The sequence below is a fragment of the Periplaneta americana genome, chromosome 2, assembly GCF_040183065.1.
Source record: "Periplaneta americana isolate PAMFEO1 chromosome 2, P.americana_PAMFEO1_priV1, whole genome shotgun sequence".
Lineage (NCBI taxonomy): Eukaryota > Metazoa > Arthropoda > Insecta > Blattodea > Blattidae > Periplaneta > Periplaneta americana.
The window spans coordinates 218,352,132-218,372,205 of record NC_091118.1 but is presented as its reverse complement, the minus strand read 5'-3'; the positions used below and the strand labels follow the sequence as shown (position 1 = coordinate 218,372,205).

The 20,074-nt window shown below is 37.5% G+C and overlaps 1 protein-coding gene across 4 annotated transcripts in view; it reads left to right on the top strand.

Annotated features, from left to right (window-relative positions):
• Nucleotides 1-16,344, top strand: part of dpa (disc proliferation abnormal) — a 63,793-nt gene extending 47,449 nt beyond the window's left edge. For all 4 annotated transcript variants that reach the window (XM_069819591.1, XM_069819588.1, XM_069819587.1 and 1 more), the window contains exons 12-16: nucleotides 448-608; nucleotides 7,211-7,328; nucleotides 12,856-13,097; nucleotides 13,184-13,394; nucleotides 14,477-16,344. In XM_069819591.1, coding sequence (XP_069675692.1) covers nucleotides 448-608; nucleotides 7,211-7,328; nucleotides 12,856-13,097; nucleotides 13,184-13,394; nucleotides 14,477-14,572 — 828 coding nt within the window. In that variant the 3' untranslated portion in view covers nucleotides 14,573-16,344. The remainder of the gene's footprint in view (nucleotides 1-447; nucleotides 609-7,210; nucleotides 7,329-12,855; nucleotides 13,098-13,183; nucleotides 13,395-14,476) is intronic.
• Nucleotides 16,345-20,074: the final 3,730 nt, after the last annotated feature.

Sequence of the window (20,074 nt, the reverse complement as noted above, 5' to 3'; positions counted from 1 at the left end):
GGGAGTAATGGGACTTTTGGCTCACTCTGTAGTTGCACTTTTATGCTCTCGACATCATATAGTCTTAGGTATCCTATTTCATATTATGGACGAAATTAAATGTACTGTATTCAGTACTGAAAATAAAGCTTGCATATCAAAATTTTATTAAACAATCCATATGCAATTGCTAAATATTTACATGGAAAAAAAACGTAGGTGCCAGTTGTCTTTCAATAACCTATAAAACTGTCTTCCAATTAATTGGATGAATCTCATATCCGGCACTGGCTTTGTGACATAGTTGCCAGATACAAAGAATTTTAATGTAATTCGAATAGCAGGACTTAGTAGCAGTAGCCTGTATTTACATTTCGTACAGCAAAATTGGAAACTCTGCATACAATATCCTACCTTTTTACCTAAAATCTGTTATTTAGTGATCACTGATTAATAATCTTATAACAGGTAATGGAGCAACAGACTTTGAGTATTGCCAAAGCAGGCATCATCTGTCAGTTGAATGCACGAACATCCATATTGGCTGCAGCCAACCCTTGCGAGTCACAGTGGAACAAGAACAAGACCATCATAGAGAACATCATGCTGCCTCATACACTTATGTCACGGTGAGTGTAGTTTATAATAGGGGACATCATGCTGCCTCATACACTTATGTCACGGTGAGTGTAGTTTATAATAGGGGACATCATGCTGCCTCATACACTTATGTCACGGTGAGTGTAGTTTATAATAGGGGACATCATGCTGCCTCATACACTTATGTCACGGTGAGTGTAGTTTATAATAGGGGACATCATGCTGCCTCATACACTTATGTCACGGTGAGTGTAGTTTATAATAGGGAACATCATGCTGCCTCATACACTTATGTCACGGTGAGTGTAGTTTATAATAGGGAACATCATGCTGCCTCATACACTTATGTCACGGTGAGTGTAGTTTATAATAGGGAACATCATGCTGCCTCATACACTTATGTCACGGTGAGTGTAGTTTATAATAGGGAACATCATGCTGCCTCATACACTTATGTCACGGTGAGTGTAGTTTATAATAGGGAACAACATGCTGCCTCATACACTTATGTCACGGTGAGTGTAGTTTATAATAGGGGACATCATGCTGCCTCATACACTTATGTCACGGTGAGTGTAGTTTATAATAGGGGACATCATGCTGCCTCATACACTTATGTCACGGTGAGTGTAGTTTATAATAGGGAACATCATGCTGCCTCATACACTTATGTCACGGTGAGTGTAGTTTATAATAGGGGACATCATGCTGCCTCATACACTTATGTCACGGTGAGTGTAGTTTATAATAGGGGACATCATGCTGCCTCATACACTTATGTCACGGTGAGTGTAGTTTATAATAGGGAACATCATGCTGCCTCATACACTTATGTCACGGTGGGTGTAGTTTATAATAGGGGACATCATGCTGCCTCATACACTTATGTCACGGTGAGTGTAGTTTATAATAGGGGACATCATGCTGCCTCATACACTTATGTCACGGTGAGTGTAGTTTATAATAGGGGACATCATGCTGCCTCATACACTTATGTCACGGTGAGTGTAGTTTATAATAGGGAACATCATGCTGCCTCATACACTTATGTCACGGTGGGTGTAGTTTATAATAGGGGACATCATGCTGCCTCATACACTTATGTCACGGTGAGTGTAGTTTATAATAGGGAACATCATGCTGCCTCATACACTTATGTCACGGTGAGTGTAGTTTATAATAGGGAACATCATGCTGCCTCATACACTTATGTCACGGTGAGTGTAGTTTATAATAGGGGACATCATGCTGCCTCATACACTTATGTCACGGTGAGTGTAGTTTATAATAGGGGACATCATGCTGCCTCATACACTTATGTCACGGTGAGTGTAGTTTATAATAGGGGACATCATGCTGCCTCATACACTTATGTCACGGTGAGTGTAGTTTATAATAGGGGACATCATGCTGCCTCATACACTTATGTCACGGTGAGTGTAGTTTATAATAGGGAACAACATGCTGCCTCATACACTTATGTCACGGTGAGTGTAGTTTATAATAGGGGACATCATGCTGCCTCATACACTTATGTCACGGTGAGTGTAGTTTATAATAGGGGACATCATGCTGCCTCATACACTTATGTCACGGTGAGTGTAGTTTATAATAGGGAACATCATGCTGCCTCATACACTTATGTCACGGTGAGTGTAGTTTATAATAGGGGACATCATGCTGCCTCATACACTTATGTCACGGTGAGTGTAGTTTATAATAGGGGACATCATGCTGCCTCATACACTTATGTCACGGTGAGTGTAGTTTATAATAGGGAACATCATGCTGCCTCATACACTTATGTCACGGTGGGTGTAGTTTATAATAGGGGACATCATGCTGCCTCATACACTTATGTCACGGTGAGTGTAGTTTATAATAGGGGACATCATGCTGCCTCATACACTTATGTCACGGTGAGTGTAGTTTATAATAGGGGACATCATGCTGCCTCATACACTTATGTCACGGTGAGTGTAGTTTATAATAGGGAACATCATGCTGCCTCATACACTTATGTCACGGTGGGTGTAGTTTATAATAGGGGACATCATGCTGCCTCATACACTTATGTCACGGTGAGTGTAGTTTATAATAGGGAACATCATGCTGCCTCATACACTTATGTCACGGTGGGTGTAGTTTATAATAGGGAACAACATGCTGCCTCATACACTTATGTCACGGTGAGTGTAGTTTATAATAGGGGACATCATGCTGCCTCATACACTTATGTCACGGTGAGTGTAGTTTATAATAGGGGACATCATGCTGCCTCATACACTTATGTCACGGTGGGTGTAGTTTATAATAGGGAACAACATGCTGCCTCATACACTTATGTCACGGTGAGTGTAGTTTATAATAGGGGACATCATGCTGCCTCATACACTTATGTCACGGTGAGTGTAGTTTATAATAGGGGACATCATGCTGCCTCATACACTTATGTCACGGTGAGTGTAGTTTATAATAGGGGACATCATGCTGCCTCATACACTTATGTCACGGTGAGTGTAGTTTATAATAGGGAACATCATGCTGCCTCATACACTTATGTCACGGTGGGTGTAGTTTATAATAGGGGACATCATGCTGCCTCATACACTTATGTCACGGTGAGTGTAGTTTATAATAGGGAACATCATGCTGCCTCATACACTTATGTCACGGTGGGTGTAGTTTATAATAGGGAACATCATGCTGCCTCATACACTTATGTCACGGTGAGTGTAGTTTATAATAGGGGACATCATGCTGCCTCATACACTTATGTCACGGTGAGTGTAGTTTATAATAGGGGACATCATGCTGCCTCATACACTTATGTCACGGTGAGTGTAGTTTATAATAGGGAACATCATGCTGCCTCATACACTTATGTCACGGTGGGTGTAGTTTATAATAGGGGACATCATGCTGCCTCATACACTTATGTCACGGTGAGTGTAGTTTATAATAGGGAACATCATGCTGCCTCATACACTTATGTCACGGTGAGTGTAGTTTATAATAGGGAACATCATGCTGCCTCATACACTTATGTCACGGTGAGTGTAGTTTATAATAGGGGACATCATGCTGCCTCATACACTTATGTCACGGTGAGTGTAGTTTATAATAGGGGACATCATGCTGCCTCATACACTTATGTCACGGTGAGTGTAGTTTATAATAGGGAACATCATGCTGCCTCATACACTTATGTCACGGTGGGTGTAGTTTATAATAGGGGACATCATGCTGCCTCATACACTTATGTCACGGTGAGTGTAGTTTATAATAGGGAACATCATGCTGCCTCATACACTTATGTCACGGTGGGTGTAGTTTATAATAGGGAACAACATGCTGCCTCATACACTTATGTCACGGTGGGTGTAGTTTATAATAGGGAACATCATGCTGCCTCATACACTTATGTCACGGTGGGTGTAGTTTATAATAGGGAACAACATGCTGCCTCATACACTTATGTCACGGTGGGTGTAGTTTATAATAGGGAACATCATGCTGCCTCATACACTTATGTCACGGTGGGTGTAGTTTATAATAGGGAACAACATGCTGCCTCATACACTTATGTCACGGTGAGTGTAGTTTATAATAGGGAACATCATGCTGCCTCATACACTTATGTCACGGTGGGTGTAGTTTATAATAGGGAACATCATGCTGCCTCATACACTTATGTCACGGTGGGTGTAGTTTATAATAGGGAACAACATGCTGCCTCATACACTTATGTCACGGTGAGTGTAGTTTATAATAGGGAACAACATGCTGCCTCATACACTTATGTCACGGTGGGTGTAGTTTATAATAGGGAACAACATGCTGCCTCATACACTTATGTCACGGTGAGTGTAGTTTATAATAGGGAACATCATGCTGCCTCATACACTTATGTCACGGTGGGTGTAGTTTATAATAGGGAACATCATGCTGCCTCATACACTTATGTCACGGTGGGTGTAGTTTATAATAGGGAACAACATGCTGCCTCATACACTTATGTCACGGTGAGTGTAGTTTATAATAGGGAACAACATGCTGCCTCATACACTTATGTCACGGTGAGTGTAGTTTATAATAGGGAACATCATGCTGCCTCATACACTTATGTCACGGTGGGTGTAGTTTATAATAGGGAACATCATGCTGCCTCATACACTTATGTCACGGTGGGTGTAGTTTATAATAGGGAACAACATGCTGCCTCATACACTTATGTCACGGTGGGTGTAGTTTATAATAGGGAACATCATGCTGCCTCATACACTTATGTCACGGTGGGTGTAGTTTATAATAGGGAACAACATGCTGCCTCATACACTTATGTCACGGTGGGTGTAGTTTATAATAGGGAACATCATGCTGCCTCATACACTTATGTCACGGTGGGTGTAGTTTATAATAGGGAACAACATGCTGCCTCATACACTTATGTCACGGTGAGTGTAGTTTATAATAGGGAACATCATGCTGCCTCATACACTTATGTCACGGTGAGTGTAGTTTATAATAGGGAACATCATGCTGCCTCATACACTTATGTCACGGTGAGTGTAGTTTATAATAGGGAACATCATGCTGCCTCATACACTTATGTCACGGTGAGTGTAGTTTATAATAGGGAACATCATGCTGCCTCATACACTTATGTCACGGTGGGTGTAGTTTATAATAGGGAACAACATGCTGCCTCATACACTTATGTCACGGTGAGTGTAGTTTATAATAGGGAACATCATGCTGCCTCATACACTTATGTCACGGTGGGTGTAGTTTATAATAGGGAACATCATGCTGCCTCATACACTTATGTCACGGTGAGTGTAGTTTATAATAGGGAACAACATGCTGCCTCATACACTTATGTCACGGTGAGTGTAGTTTATAATAGGGAACAACATGCTGCCTCATACACTTATGTCACGGTGGGTGTAGTTTATAATAGGGAACAACATGCTGCCTCATACACTTATGTCACGGTGGGTGTAGTTTATAATAGGGAACATCATGCTGCCTCATACACTTATGTCACGGTGGGTGTAGTTTATAATAGGGAACATCATGCTGCCTCATACACTTATGTCACGGTGAGTGTAGTTTATAATAGGGAACATCATGCTGCCTCATACACTTATGTCACGGTGAGTGTAGTTTATAATAGGGAACATCATGCTGCCTCATACACTTATGTCACGGTGAGTGTAGTTTATAATAGGGAACATCATGCTGCCTCATACACTTATGTCACGGTGAGTGTAGTTTATAATAGGGAACATCATGCTGCCTCATACACTTATGTCACGGTGAGTGTAGTTTATAATAGGGAACATCATGCTGCCTCATACACTTATGTCACGGTGAGTGTAGTTTATAATAGGGAACATCATGCTGCCTCATACACTTATGTCACGGTGGGTGTAGTTTATAATAGGGAACAACATGCTGCCTCATACACTTATGTCACGGTGAGTGTAGTTTATAATAGGGAACATCATGCTGCCTCATACACTTATGTCACGGTGGGTGTAGTTTATAATAGGGAACATCATGCTGCCTCATACACTTATGTCACGGTGAGTGTAGTTTATAATAGGGAACAACATGCTGCCTCATACACTTATGTCACGGTGAGTGTAGTTTATAATAGGGAACAACATGCTGCCTCATACACTTATGTCACGGTGGGTGTAGTTTATAATAGGGAACAACATGCTGCCTCATACACTTATGTCACGGTGGGTGTAGTTTATAATAGGGAACATCATGCTGCCTCATACACTTATGTCACGGTGGGTGTAGTTTATAATAGGGAACATCATGCTGCCTCATACACTTATGTCACGGTGAGTGTAGTTTATAATAGGGAACATCATGCTGCCTCATACACTTATGTCACGGTGGGTGTAGTTTATAATAGGGAACAACATGCTGCCTCATACACTTATGTCACGGTGGGTGTAGTTTATAATAGGGAACAACATGCTGCCTCATACACTTATGTCACGGTGGGTGTAGTTTATAATAGGGAACATCATGCTGCCTCATACACTTATGTCACGGTGAGTGTAGTTTATAATAGGGAACATCATGCTGCCTCATACACTTATGTCACGGTGAGTGTAGTTTATAATAGGGAACATCATGCTGCCTCATACACTTATGTCACGGTGAGTGTAGTTTATAATAGGGAACATCATGCTGCCTCATACACTTATGTCACGGTGGGTGTAGTTTATAATAGGGAACAACATGCTGCCTCATACACTTATGTCACGGTGAGTGTAGTTTATAATAGGGAACATCATGCTGCCTCATACACTTATGTCACGGTGGGTGTAGTTTATAATAGGGAACATCATGCTGCCTCATACACTTATGTCACGGTGGGTGTAGTTTATAATAGGGAACATCATGCTGCCTCATACACTTATGTCACGGTGAGTGTAGTTTATAATAGGGAACATCATGTTATAAAAGATAGTAATTTGTTGGATGTAGCAGTATTGGTAGTAATCTGTTTGATGCTTAATTGCAATTAAACTGAAGTAGTGTATTGTGGGATTGAATCAGAACCTCTGGTGTGCACAGCCTCACAAGTGTCTCTCTGTTTCAGGTTTGATCTCATTTTTCTCATGCTGGATCCTCAGAATGAACTGTATGATAGACGACTGGCCCGACATCTTGTGTCTCTGTACTTCCAGCATCGTGATGAAGAGGAGGGTGAATTGATGGTAAGTTGTAAATCAGACATTCAGTGATGCATGTAACTTGTCACCAATCAGAGGGCCTAGCTGTAAACAACTACAGTATTTGCTTTTCGTCAAAGAGAAAATATCTACTGACTATAGAAACAAGGATAAAACAGTAATTGACAATGGAACCTAGCACACAAGAGGGATGGTAATAAAAACACTGATTTACACTGGATCACAAGTACATAAGCTGGATGGTAATAAAAAGAACAGTAACTTACAATGTTTTCCAGTACTAAAGCTGCATAGTAATTAAAAATAATAATTTACTGTTGATCCCAGCACATAGGATGGATGGTAATAAAATTCATTAAAAAAGCAGTAATTTGCATTGAATCCCAGCACATTAGTTTAATAGTTAAGCAGCAATAGAACACGTACGTAAGAAGCCTAGTTATATGACAGTGTCAGATGTGCACAGATTTAGTAACTCCCAATTGTAGATTGACTAAGACATGATAGCTTTTTAATATTGAGTGTAAATCCCTAATACAAATTACCAAATACATTTAAGCTCCGTAATAATTTTAGCAGTTTTAAAGTTTCTTTAAAATATTTTTATTGGATCACAGCTTTTATAGTTTAGATTTATTTGTTTAATTTCTAATATGAAGAGTGCAGAGAAAGAACGATCAGAGTCACAAACACCAGACTTTTCAGGAGAGAATTTTTAAAGTTTACGGACCCTATATTTGTTTATTATTGAACTGTTTTAAACGAGTCTTTTTATGAAAATAAACCTTTTTTTTTTAACAAGTTTCTACAATTTTTTTCTTCAGTAATTAGCATTTCAGCAAAATAAATTAAAAAAACCCTAGGTGGACTGTGTTCGTTATTGTTCTGTACTAGGAGCAAAAAAAATAGCATTGGGTTAAATTAGTTTATTAACGTTGGTTTGTGTTACAACATAAGCTTCATTCTAGAAAAAAACTTCATTTCTAAAGTACTCCTTAATACAATAAAACAATATTATTAATTATTAATAAGTGTCTGATAGCTAATTTGAAACTGTTGGTTTCTAGATTTCTGACGTGAGTAGATAGTACATTGAATAGAACCCAATTTCTTGAAGGCTGTTTTTTAGTTCAAGTATTTCTACAGAAATTTTTGTTTCTCGTGTTGTAATCTTAAGTATCATTATTTAGTGAAAACAAACCGTAATAAAAATTTTTCCTACATACCGGTAATATATAGTGGCACAACTGTCAAAATGTTTAATTTCCTAAATAAAGGTTTACAATGAGTTTCAGTTTCAGTATTGCACATCAATCTTATGGTCCTTCCTGTAGTTCTAAAATTGTTTCATTTGGGTCGTCGCTCTAAACAAGAATTTTGTATGTTATTGTAATGGTGAATGTAAGCGAAATATAGAACTTTCAACACCTGTAGATTAACTTTATATTTAAGCTTTCTTATCAGAAAATCTCTTTTGATATCTTTTTGTAAATAAAATCTATATGCAGTATATTTTCCATTTCAAGTTTGACTCAAAGTATATACCCAGAAGTTTGACATTACCACTATACAGTAATTGTTCGAATTTAAGCAAATGATTGTCCTCAGTTTTGGCGAAATTTAAGGATGAATGATTTGCTGCACATTGGTAATTAATTACCGCATTAATGTGATTCAGTTCAGTATCAATTGACTGTAAGCAGTCCCCGATTACATTTACTGCCAAATCATCTGGATATAAATACAGAATAATATGGCTGGAATTTAATGCAAAAGATACGTCATCCATGTGTATGATGAATAAGATCGGTTCAAGCTAGAGCTCTGAGATACACCGTAGAGTACAGGTAAGTACTGGGAAAATATATTAAATGTTTGTGCGTCTTGATTACACAACTTTTAACACTGTATCACTTCGGAATATGTATGGGAAGACTTTGAAACATGTAAACGAGGTACATTGAAATTTAACACAGGAAAGTCTTACCATACATATTCCGATATTAAATGTTATAAGATACAGATGAAAACCTTTATGATTTAATTAAACTTAATTCCTTATCATTTAATCCATGAAATTTCACTTTATTCAATAAATTAGAGTGAGAGATGCTGTCTGTCATAAAACCTGTTGATGGTTTTTATCTTTGCTTCAGTTGGGTTTTCTTTTAAACAACATTTTCTGCTGCTTCATGTATCATTGTCTTAATTTTCTTCCATTTTTCATTACAGTCATGATTTAATGTAGGTAATACTGTACATCATTATTTGCTATTGGTAGCCTATATTGTTGCAAGTTTGTACTCGTACATTGTTAAAAAAATTAGAATGAAATTCATTACAAGTTAAATTAGCTACATACTAAAGGACTTTTACGAATAGTGCATGTAATCCTTTAATAAAAAGCACCTCAATTGGCCCTGCTGTTGAACCCACGTGGTTTTGTGCTGTGGGTAATGTCTGTGTTTCAAATATTGTATTTCATAAAATAAGCCTCGGATGCTAATAGAATTAGAATTGCTACATTATATAAACTCTGGTGAGAAAAATTGGAACAAGAGAGTTGTGTCCGTGATTTTTTTAATTCAGTTTTGCAAGTTGTGACACCATAAAAGAATAAAATCAGCAGTAAAAAAGGTCGAATTTATCAGTGACAGGTATCATAAATTTAGTACTTAAGGGTAGATGGTGCGATATCATAGTTATAAATGCTCACGCCCCTACAGAAGAGAAAGACAACTATATAAAGGAAAGTTTCTATGAGGAATTGGAACATACTTTTGATCTGTTATCTAGATATGACATGAAAATTTTATTGGGGAATTTCAACACTAAAGTAGGATGGGAGGATATTTTTAGACCAACTATTGGAAAAGAGAGCCTACACGTAACTAGTAATCACAATGGAGTTAGATTAGTCAACTTTGCCACATCAAAAAATTTAATTGTCAAAAGTACAACATTCCCCCATAAGGATACATAAATATACTTGGACTTCTCCAGATGGATTGACACACAATGAAATAGATCACATCTTGATAGATAAACGAAGACATACTAGTATAGTAGACATTCGAACATTCAGGGGGGCAGACTGTAATTCTGACCATTATTTGGTAATTGGAGAATTAGGAGAAAGACAGCTATCAGTAGCCAAGCGAGTAGAGCAACAAGTTAATATTAGAAGATTCAAACTTCCGAAATTAAAGGACGAGGAAACTAAGCAACATTATCAGGTCGAAAGTTCAAATAGGTTTGCCGTATTAGCAAGTTCCGACGAAGTTGAAGAGTTAGATGTTAATAGCATGTGGGAAAATATCAGAGATAGTATCAAAATTGCAGCTGAGCAGAGCATAGGTTATTATGAAACTAAGAAAAAGAAACCGTGGTTTGATGAAGATTGTTGCATGATAGTAAAAAGAAAGAAAGAAAGAAAGAGGCAAAATTGAAATTCTTACAGGATCCAGTTGAGGAGAATGGAGATAATTATTTCAGTGAAAGACGGGAAATAAGTTGTACACTTAGGAATAAAAAGAGAGGTTACTTGAAGAAAAAACTGAATGAGTTTGAAACAAATAGTAAGAATAGAAACATTCGAGATTTATATAAGGATATAAAGGAATTTAAGAACAGATATCAGGCAAGGGTAAACGTGATCAAGGATGAGAATGGTGACTTGCTTGCAGACTCTCATTCAATCCTGAACAGATGGAAGAACTATTTTGGGCAACTACTAAATGTACATAGGCCAAATAGAAATGATTGGGACGAAATTGAAATACAAACTGCTGAGCCATTTATACCCGAACCCACGCTTTGTGAAATCGAAGTTGCGATAGAAAATCTGAAAAGGTACAAGTCTCCAGGTATCGATCAAATTCCAGCAGAATTAATACAAGAGGGTGGAAGTGCATTATCTAGCGAAATTTATAGACTTGTACTTGCTATTTGGGAAAAGGAAATTTTACCAGAACAATGGAAGGAGTCTATAGTTATACCTATTTTTAAGAAGGGAAACAGGACTAACTGTGGTAACTTTCGAGGAATATCACTTTTGTTGACGTCATACAAAATTTTGTTCAACATTCTTTTGAGAAGATTAAGTCTGTACATAGATGAAATTATTGGGGGATCATCAGTGCGGTTTTAGGCATAATAGATCGAATATTGGTCAGATTTTTTGTATTTGACATATATTGGAGAAAAATGGGAGTATAAGGGTACAGTACATCAGTTATTCATAGATTTCAAAAGGGCATATGACTCGGTTAAGAGAGAAGTTTTATATAATCTTATTGAATTTGGTATTCCCAAGAAACTAGTTCGATTAATTAAAATGTGTCTAAGTGAAACTTACAGCAGAGTCTGTATAGGCCAGTTTTTATCTGATTTTTTTCCAATTCACTGTGGGCTAAAGCAAGGAGATGCTCTATCACCTTTACTTTTTAACTTTGCTCTAGAATATGCCATTAGGAAAGTTCAGGATAACAGACAGGGTTTGAAATTGAATGAGTTACATCAGCTTTTTGTCTATGCGGATGATGTGAATATGTTAGGAGAAAATTCACGATTAAGGAAAACATGGAAATTTTACTTGAAGCAAGTAAAGCGATAGGTTTGGAAATAAATCCCTAAAAGACAAAGTATATGATTATGTCTCGTGACCAGAATATTGTAGGAAATGGAAACATAAAAATTGGAGATTTATCTTTCGAAGAGGTGGAAAAATTTAAATATCTTGGAGCAAAAATAACAAATATAAATGACAATCGGGAGGAAATTAAACGCAGAATAAATATGGGATATGCCTGTTATTATTCGGTTGAGAAGATTTTGTCATCTAGTCTGCTGTCAAAAAATCTGAAAATTATAATTTATAAAACAGTTATATTACCGGTTGTTCTGTATGGTTGTGAAACCTGGACTCTGACTTTGAGAGAGGAACAGAGATTAAGGGTGTTTGAGAATAAAGTTCTTAGGAAAATATTTGGGACTAAGAGGGATGAAGTTACAGGAGAATGGAGAAAGTTACACAACACAGAACTGCACGCATTGTATTCTTCACCTGACATAATTAGGAACATTAAATCCAGACGTTTGAGATGGGCAGGGCACGTAGCATGCATGGGCGAACCCAGAAATGCATATAGAGTGTTAGTTGGGAGACGGCGGGAAAAAGACCTTTAGGGAGGCCGAGATGCAGGTGGGAGGATAATATTAAAATGGATTTGAGGGAGTGGGATATGATGATAGAGAATGGATTAATCTTGCACAGGATAGGGACCAATGGCGGGCTTATGTGAGGGCAGCAATGAACCTGCGGGTTCCTTAAAAGCCATTTGTAAGTAAGTAAGTGACACCATTTTAGTAGTTTTGTAGTATTTCATGAATATCTTTTGCTATTTGAAGGATAGCTGTTTGGTATTCTTATGGCATCATTGCATTCTAAAGTTTTTAGACTCATACAAAATTGTCACATGATGTGAATACATATCACAAAGTTGTGTAGTTTACATGTGACAGGCACATTACAGTTCTATCTTTTCTTCAGGACATGAGCATCCTGAGGGACTACATTGCATATGCACGGGAGCACATCCATCCCAAATTGAGCGAGCTGGCATCACAGCGTCTGATTCAGGCATATGTCGACATGCGTAAAGTTGGCAGTGGTCGTGGCCAGATCACTGCGTACCCCCGCCAGCTGGAGTCCCTAATTCGACTGTCAGAGGCTCATGCCAAGCTCAGGTTTTCCAGTGTGGTCCAAGTTGTCGATGTGGAAGAGGCATGGAGGTACGCACTCACATTAGCGCTATCAGTTGCTCCTCTGTTGATTATTGTAACTCAGGATCTTGGTATGCAGTGTGCTGTCTGTGCAGGCTCCATCGTGAAGCTCTGAAGCAGTCCGCCACTGACCCACTCTCTGGCAAGATCGACGTGGGTATTCTGACCACGGGGCTCAGCAGTGCAGCTAGGAAGCGCCGTGCTGAGCTGATGCAAGCGCTTAGGAAGCTGATAAGCAGCAAGGAGAAAGTCGCCACATTAAGCTACCAGAAGACATTTGCAGAGTTCAAAGAGAGCTCTCAGCTGGTGAGTGACTCAGCAACCTAATCAGAGATGCGGTTGTATTCTGCTTAAGCTGTGATTATTGGGTGTGGACTCCATAGCACTGTATCCTCTGTACGTCTGTTAATATGAATCGCAAGGCTTGCTGCTGCCGCCATAGTGTGCATTTTGACAGTGGCAAAGTGCATGAGCATATTTTACTCATCACCTCACATTATTCTTTGTTCTCATTGAGAGCACCGGCGTACTTACCCTCCGATCCAAAGTTGCGCTCGGGCGTGGGTTCGATTTCCACTTGGGTTTTTTTCGAGGTTTTCCCAACCGTGAGACAAATGTCAGATAATGTATGATGAATCCTCGGCCTCATCTCACTATCATCAATACCACTGATGATAAATTACCTAGTAGTTGATACAGTATCGCTAAAATACATTGAGAGGTTAAGACATTTGGATAAGTGGTAGTAAGGTGTGTCATGTGATTGTTCATTATCGATGAAAACTTCTTTGGGATTGGTGACCACCTTTTCACATCCATACTGTAACACATTCTGATAATGTTCACTGACAAACAAACAGAAACTGCAGATAGGACACCTTTTATTTACAAATTACGTACTTGTAATTTTGAAATTGTTTCGTATTTCACTTTGAAGCTTGAAAACTAACTTACTGTTCGAGGAGGAAGGGGGAGAATATGTGTGTGCATGCATTAATCGGGTAATATATGTGAGACAAACAGAACAGAGATCCCAGTCTGTCAGCCTACCTACATTGTCGCTTCACTTTAATCCAGACAGGGACTCAACATATTAGTGCTTTTTAGGGCTAAAGAACTTCTCTGGAAAATGGAACAAGCAAGTCCTTGTTTGGGATTGGGAAACAGTGATAATGTAGTGTTATGGTTGAATACTCATTATAAATTATGAAGTTATTGTCACTGTTTTTGAAGTGTGGATTCTATTTAATGGATTGAATCAGAAGAGTGGATAAAGGACAACCAAATATTTAAATCTAAATACTGTTGTAACTGATTTATATGCTAATAGTAACAAAGTGTGTTCCAAAACATGGCATGAAGTTCAATATTTTTTCTCTCTCTTTCAGATGGTGACCCGCGAAATGTTTGAAGATGCACTGAAAGATCTTCAAGATGATGGCTTCATTATCGTCATGGGGAAAAGCACTATTAGAGTGTGCTAGGAATAGATCCTTTTCGATTGTGAAATTTGTTCATGTTTACTAGCATATTATGTCCACTATCGAAATTCATATGAATTACAAGTAAACCTTACTTCATACTTACAATCTTCATTTGCAGTAATATTTGCGAAAGACATAATATATACAAAAAAGTTAACTACTATTTTTCATCCCATAATCGTCCCATTTGTAATGTCCTTCTATTCGAGTAAAAATATACAGTGTGACCAGCGAATAGGGATTATAAAGAATGGACACTCTGCATCGGTACCTTTGATGTAGCTGGATTGATTTCAGTGACCTTCAAGCCAGCTAAAGCGCGAGATTCTGCTTTCTCCCTAGAGTTGGCACTGACATCACACCAGTTAGCAGTCGACACAGCGGAAATATAACACATATAATTAATACATCTAGGTACATTATGTACTCAAATAAAATAAACTGGATCCATAAAATAATAAATTTGTCATTAACTGTAATGTCTAGACTCTAGAGTTCCTTTGTAATGAGAGTTGAGACGTTGACCCCAACAACAATTGAAATATGTAATGATGTGATAGCGCTGAAAATGGAAAAACAAAACTCTTACGAGAAGTAAAACCATATACCTCTATTATATTATATATAAATATTAAACGAATTCGATACTTAATTTTATAATACATTATATTATTTTATAATATAATTTATTATATCTGAAATATAAAATATTATTATTACAACTAGTTTGTCACTGAGAAATAAGGAAAAGCCGTTAACTTGAATTTATTTGAAGCAAAGCGTTACTGGGTTATGCAATAAGGTAGGCGATGTTTGGATTCTGTTTCTTAACTCTGTTCTCAATTATTATCGTAGCATATGCTCGATTACACTAACCTCTAGCGCTTGAAAGTGGAACTAACCGCTGGCGCACAGAGAAACAAAACACAGGAAATTTCGCTCAGTGTCCATTCTTTATAATCTCTATTTGCTGGTGCGACCTTTATGTGAAGAATAAATTAAAATGGTAATGTTTGGTCGCGTCAACTTTCAGTGATCAGCTTCCATATAACGGGGGTGTGTGCAAGAAAGCAGGGCCAAGTTGCGTGATTTGTAGCAGGGGAAGGAAAGGGAACCGGCATTAGTGTGGGACTTTGGAACCTTAACGTGAATAATACCTTAAAAAAGATACTGTGTTGTTATTGAATTAAAAACCCTTTTTTTATCGACTAAAACATTCACAGTATTGGTCTCTGGGTAAACAGTATTGTTTAATTACATGTATTGGTACATGTGGTTCACTGCTGGACCAGTCTGTGGAAAGATGATTGGTCTAGGCCTAAAAAAAGTATTTGTGCACTAATAAACAACAACCAATAATAAGATAGTACTGAACTGAAGGCATTTATGGTTATATTATAGTATAGTATAGTATTTATTAGCTGTCGTTATGGCTTGGCTTGGTGCTAACATCTTGCATCCCCACTCCATTCACTTTCGTTAGCGGCCATTACTGTTTCTCGCACATTCGGCCTTCAGCATAAAGGTACTTCGTGTTGCACATTACTTTTAAAATTTCTGATCATGATAAATGGAAATATCCATGTGACGATTATGCAGTGAAGTTAGCTTGTCTATAAACACGCGATGGCAATGAAGTACGGTATTTACTATATATATATATTCCATAAAAAAGTGACTGTGAGAGAGCCAGGGAGTGTTCGTGACTTATTTTATGTTTTTGTTTTTAAAATGTCTCCCATTCCATTGAACACCATGTTTTAATCCTTTTGTGATGTTAAGTCAGCAATTCTCAAACTTTTCCCTTCCAAACTCTTTTCAGCTCCATAAAAAAGTGGGCCCTCTCCCTTAAGGATTTTAACAGATGAATAACACCATTCACAACTGCGCTGTTCTTATTGCCAACAATAAAATGAAATGTATAAAGGATTACTGAAAAGATTGAAAAATTTTAACTTGTGTTGGTGACAAATATTAGACATAAAATTTAATGTAGAAATCATTACAAAAGATTTAACATGTTTGTGTGATTTATGGCTCTGTTTCTGGGAACTAAGTTTTTAAAATCTGGATGCTAAATAAAAAAAATTGCCACTCTCTTTTTTTTTTATTATGTTCATTCTTGAGTGATATTTGGTCTTCATGGCCCAGTCTCTCATAAATATGTAGTCACGAACTTTCAGGGACTTATTAGTTGAAGTTGAATAGGAACTCCATTTGTGCACATATCCAAGTCAGGCAAATTGTTTTCTTTATACTTAATTTTTAAGAAATTGTCTAGTTAGGTCAATAGGCTTTTCTTTGTCATTAATATTCAGAGAGATTTTTAATCTAAGCCAAGTCCTTAAAATCATCACGAAAATAAATGAGATTATTCTGGATAAGTGGGGAGGATCTTCATTTCCAGTCTCGTGAAGGATTGATACTGTACCGAAGTAGGGAACATGCAAAGATTATTTTTCCTTTCATAATTGTATTGGAAATTTGCTGTAGCCTACACACTGCAACTTCTTTTTAATACATCCATTTCTAGTACTTGCAAATTTTTGCATTGTCTTTCATTAACCTCCCAGATTTCAGAATTGTACAGTACAATTTCTTCTACTATGGTGTACCCGTTTACTTAAAACTGCTTATGTTTAGTTTCACGATGTGTTCTTAACTGCGTACTTTACAGTGTGGCTCTGCCTGCTGTTACAAGGTGGCGCCACATGCTTGCACCTCTCTGTTAACTCAGGCGAAGTGCTTATGCTTATAGTGAAATCTCATTATCAGCCTGGGAAGTGAAGATAGTAGTTCTAATTCTGACAATAACGGTGACATCAACACCCCCTCGGCCAGTAATGATTACAGTGATCTTGGTATAGCACTTCGTAAGTACAATATACAGTAAATTCATATACCATAACTTAGTTATATGAATATCTTCAAAGTATTTATTTTCGTTTTGTAAGCAGTGTAACGAATTATGTCTAAATTAGCTCTGAATTCTAATAAACTTAATTTCAAATGTTTAGTGTAGAGGGTAGAAGAGGGTATGTTGAACTTTCGCAGACAGAGGGACCAAAATTTCTCCTGGGTTCTGCCTATATATACATATGAAGATCTGAATTGACAAACATCCCAAGTCCATTGAAGTAAATTGTTCAGGAGAGCAAGGGAACTACATAGGCTTGCAATATAAGTGTTGATATGTATATTTGCATGATTAAAAAACACAGGCTTAGAGTCGGAATTCCAGGTTCACTGCAGAATTAAGCTAATTAAAAATTGTTGTTGTTGTTGTTTTCTAATGCCAGGCATTTGACAATAAAGGCATTTGACCTCTTGCACTCCAATATTTTTCAAAGATATTGTCATGGTTAGCCACTGACGCACAGATTTTGAGATGTTCTGAATCCATTTCTTGATTTGAGTTGCACAAGGGACAGTTAGGAGACTGATATATTCCAATTCTATGCAGATGCTTGGCCAAACAGTCATGGCCTGTTGCCAATCTAAATGCAGCTACAGATGATTTGTGTGGTAAATCGGGAATCAACTGTGGATTATGATGCAGAGAGTTCTATTTTTTCCCTTGAGATTGTGTTATCAAATTTTGTTTGTTGAAGTCTAAGTATGTAGATTTAATAAAGCTTTTCATAGAGGAATACGTAGATTTAGTAACAGGTCTGTAAGTAACAGTGCTGCCCTTCTTTGCTAAAGCATCCGCATTCTCGTTTCCCAGGATTCCACAATGGGATGGTATCCATTGGAATACAATTCTTTTATTGAGTGTTATTAGTTGAGAGAGTATTTTATTTATTTCTGCTATTTGAGATGAAGGTGTGTGTCTAGAGACTATTGATAGAATAGCTGCTTTGGTGTCTGACAATATAACTGCATTTTTAAATTTATTGATGTGCCAGAGAAGATTCCTGAGACTTTCACTTATTGCAGTGATTTCTCCATCAAAACTTGTTGTTCCATATCCAAGAGATCTATAAAGTGTGAAGAGACAGCACGTAACACCTGCACCTGCACCTTGTTCCCTGGAGATCAAGGATCCATCGGTGCATAGATGAAGCCAATTTTGTGGACGGTACCTAATATTAATTGTCTCTAAAGACAATTGTTTCATTATTTCAGTGTTTACTTCTGATTTCAGTATTTCTTCTGTTAAATTTAGATTATACTCTATATTTAATAGCGTTAAAGGGTTTGATTTAATTTGTAAGTTTTCTTTTAAATTCGGGACATTGATTTTCTGTTTTAATTCTTGAACCATGGATATGAAACTTTTTTGAGTTTTTAATCTACAGAGAGGACTGTATGAATGCCAATTGTTTCCTGGTAATCTGGAAATATGTTTCATAGCAATATATATATAATTTAAATCACGTATGTCTGTTACTCTTTTGAAACTGTTTTGAATTGGTTTACAAGAATACCAACAATTCATAACTTGAAGACCTAACATTCTAAATGTGGTAATTTTTCAAATTTCATTTTTTATTCAATCTAAGGGAGCAATGTCCAAATGAAAATATCATACTAAATTGTCTTTGTTGTAGCTGAACTGTGAGTGACTTATTTGTGCGCCAAAAGACTGTGTTGTAGATATCTCAGTGTGAATAGCGCAATATAATTATTCACTGATTATAATTTTAACTCTAAGAAATTAAGTGTAATTACAACTTAATATTCTTAATCTACTCCTGGTAATGTTTTCTCTCAGTGTCATTTGTTTGGAATGCTGCTTGTTGATCATATAACAGTAATTGTGACATTGCTGCATTTTACCACTTATCTATCTTAAAGATATGCTCAAGCGAGCTGTTAGAAACACGAGCACTATAATAAATGTTAAAAAAATTCTCATTTGGTGGTGGCAAGCAGTATAGAAATACAAAGCTACAACATTGGATTGCAATGCTGATTTCATTATTCATATTGTAATAATAATAATAGGAGGATGAAGAGGAGGAGGAGGAGGAGGAGGAGGAGGAGATGGCTAGAGATGGTAACGGGCCAGTGAGGCCAATACTTGCACATCGATGACGATGATGAAGAAGAAGAAGAATTTGTGTGTATAAGTTGGGTATTTACAAGTCACATAGCAGTTGTCACGAACTGATGTTGAATATGGCCACAAAGTCTTTTAAATATGCGTTCCCGCATATATGACTTGTATCGTCTCAAATGCAGGTAGTAAGGCCGTAAAAGCATTACGAGAGGGGTTCGGCCGGCGCCGTGGATCGTGTCCCGGCATAGCTCAGTTGGAAAGAGCGCTCAGCGCGCAGAGCTGAGGGGTTCTGGTTTCGATTCCCGGTGCCGGTACGAATTTTTCTCGTATTAAATAGTAATAATACAAGTTTTTGAAACTGAAACACCAACAAAATTATCAATTATTAAGCTTTAGGAAGCCTCTCCAACTACAAACACCCTATAAACTAGACAGTAAAATCCACACAAATAGAAATACCGATTCACAGGTGATCTACACCATAGACAAATAGATAT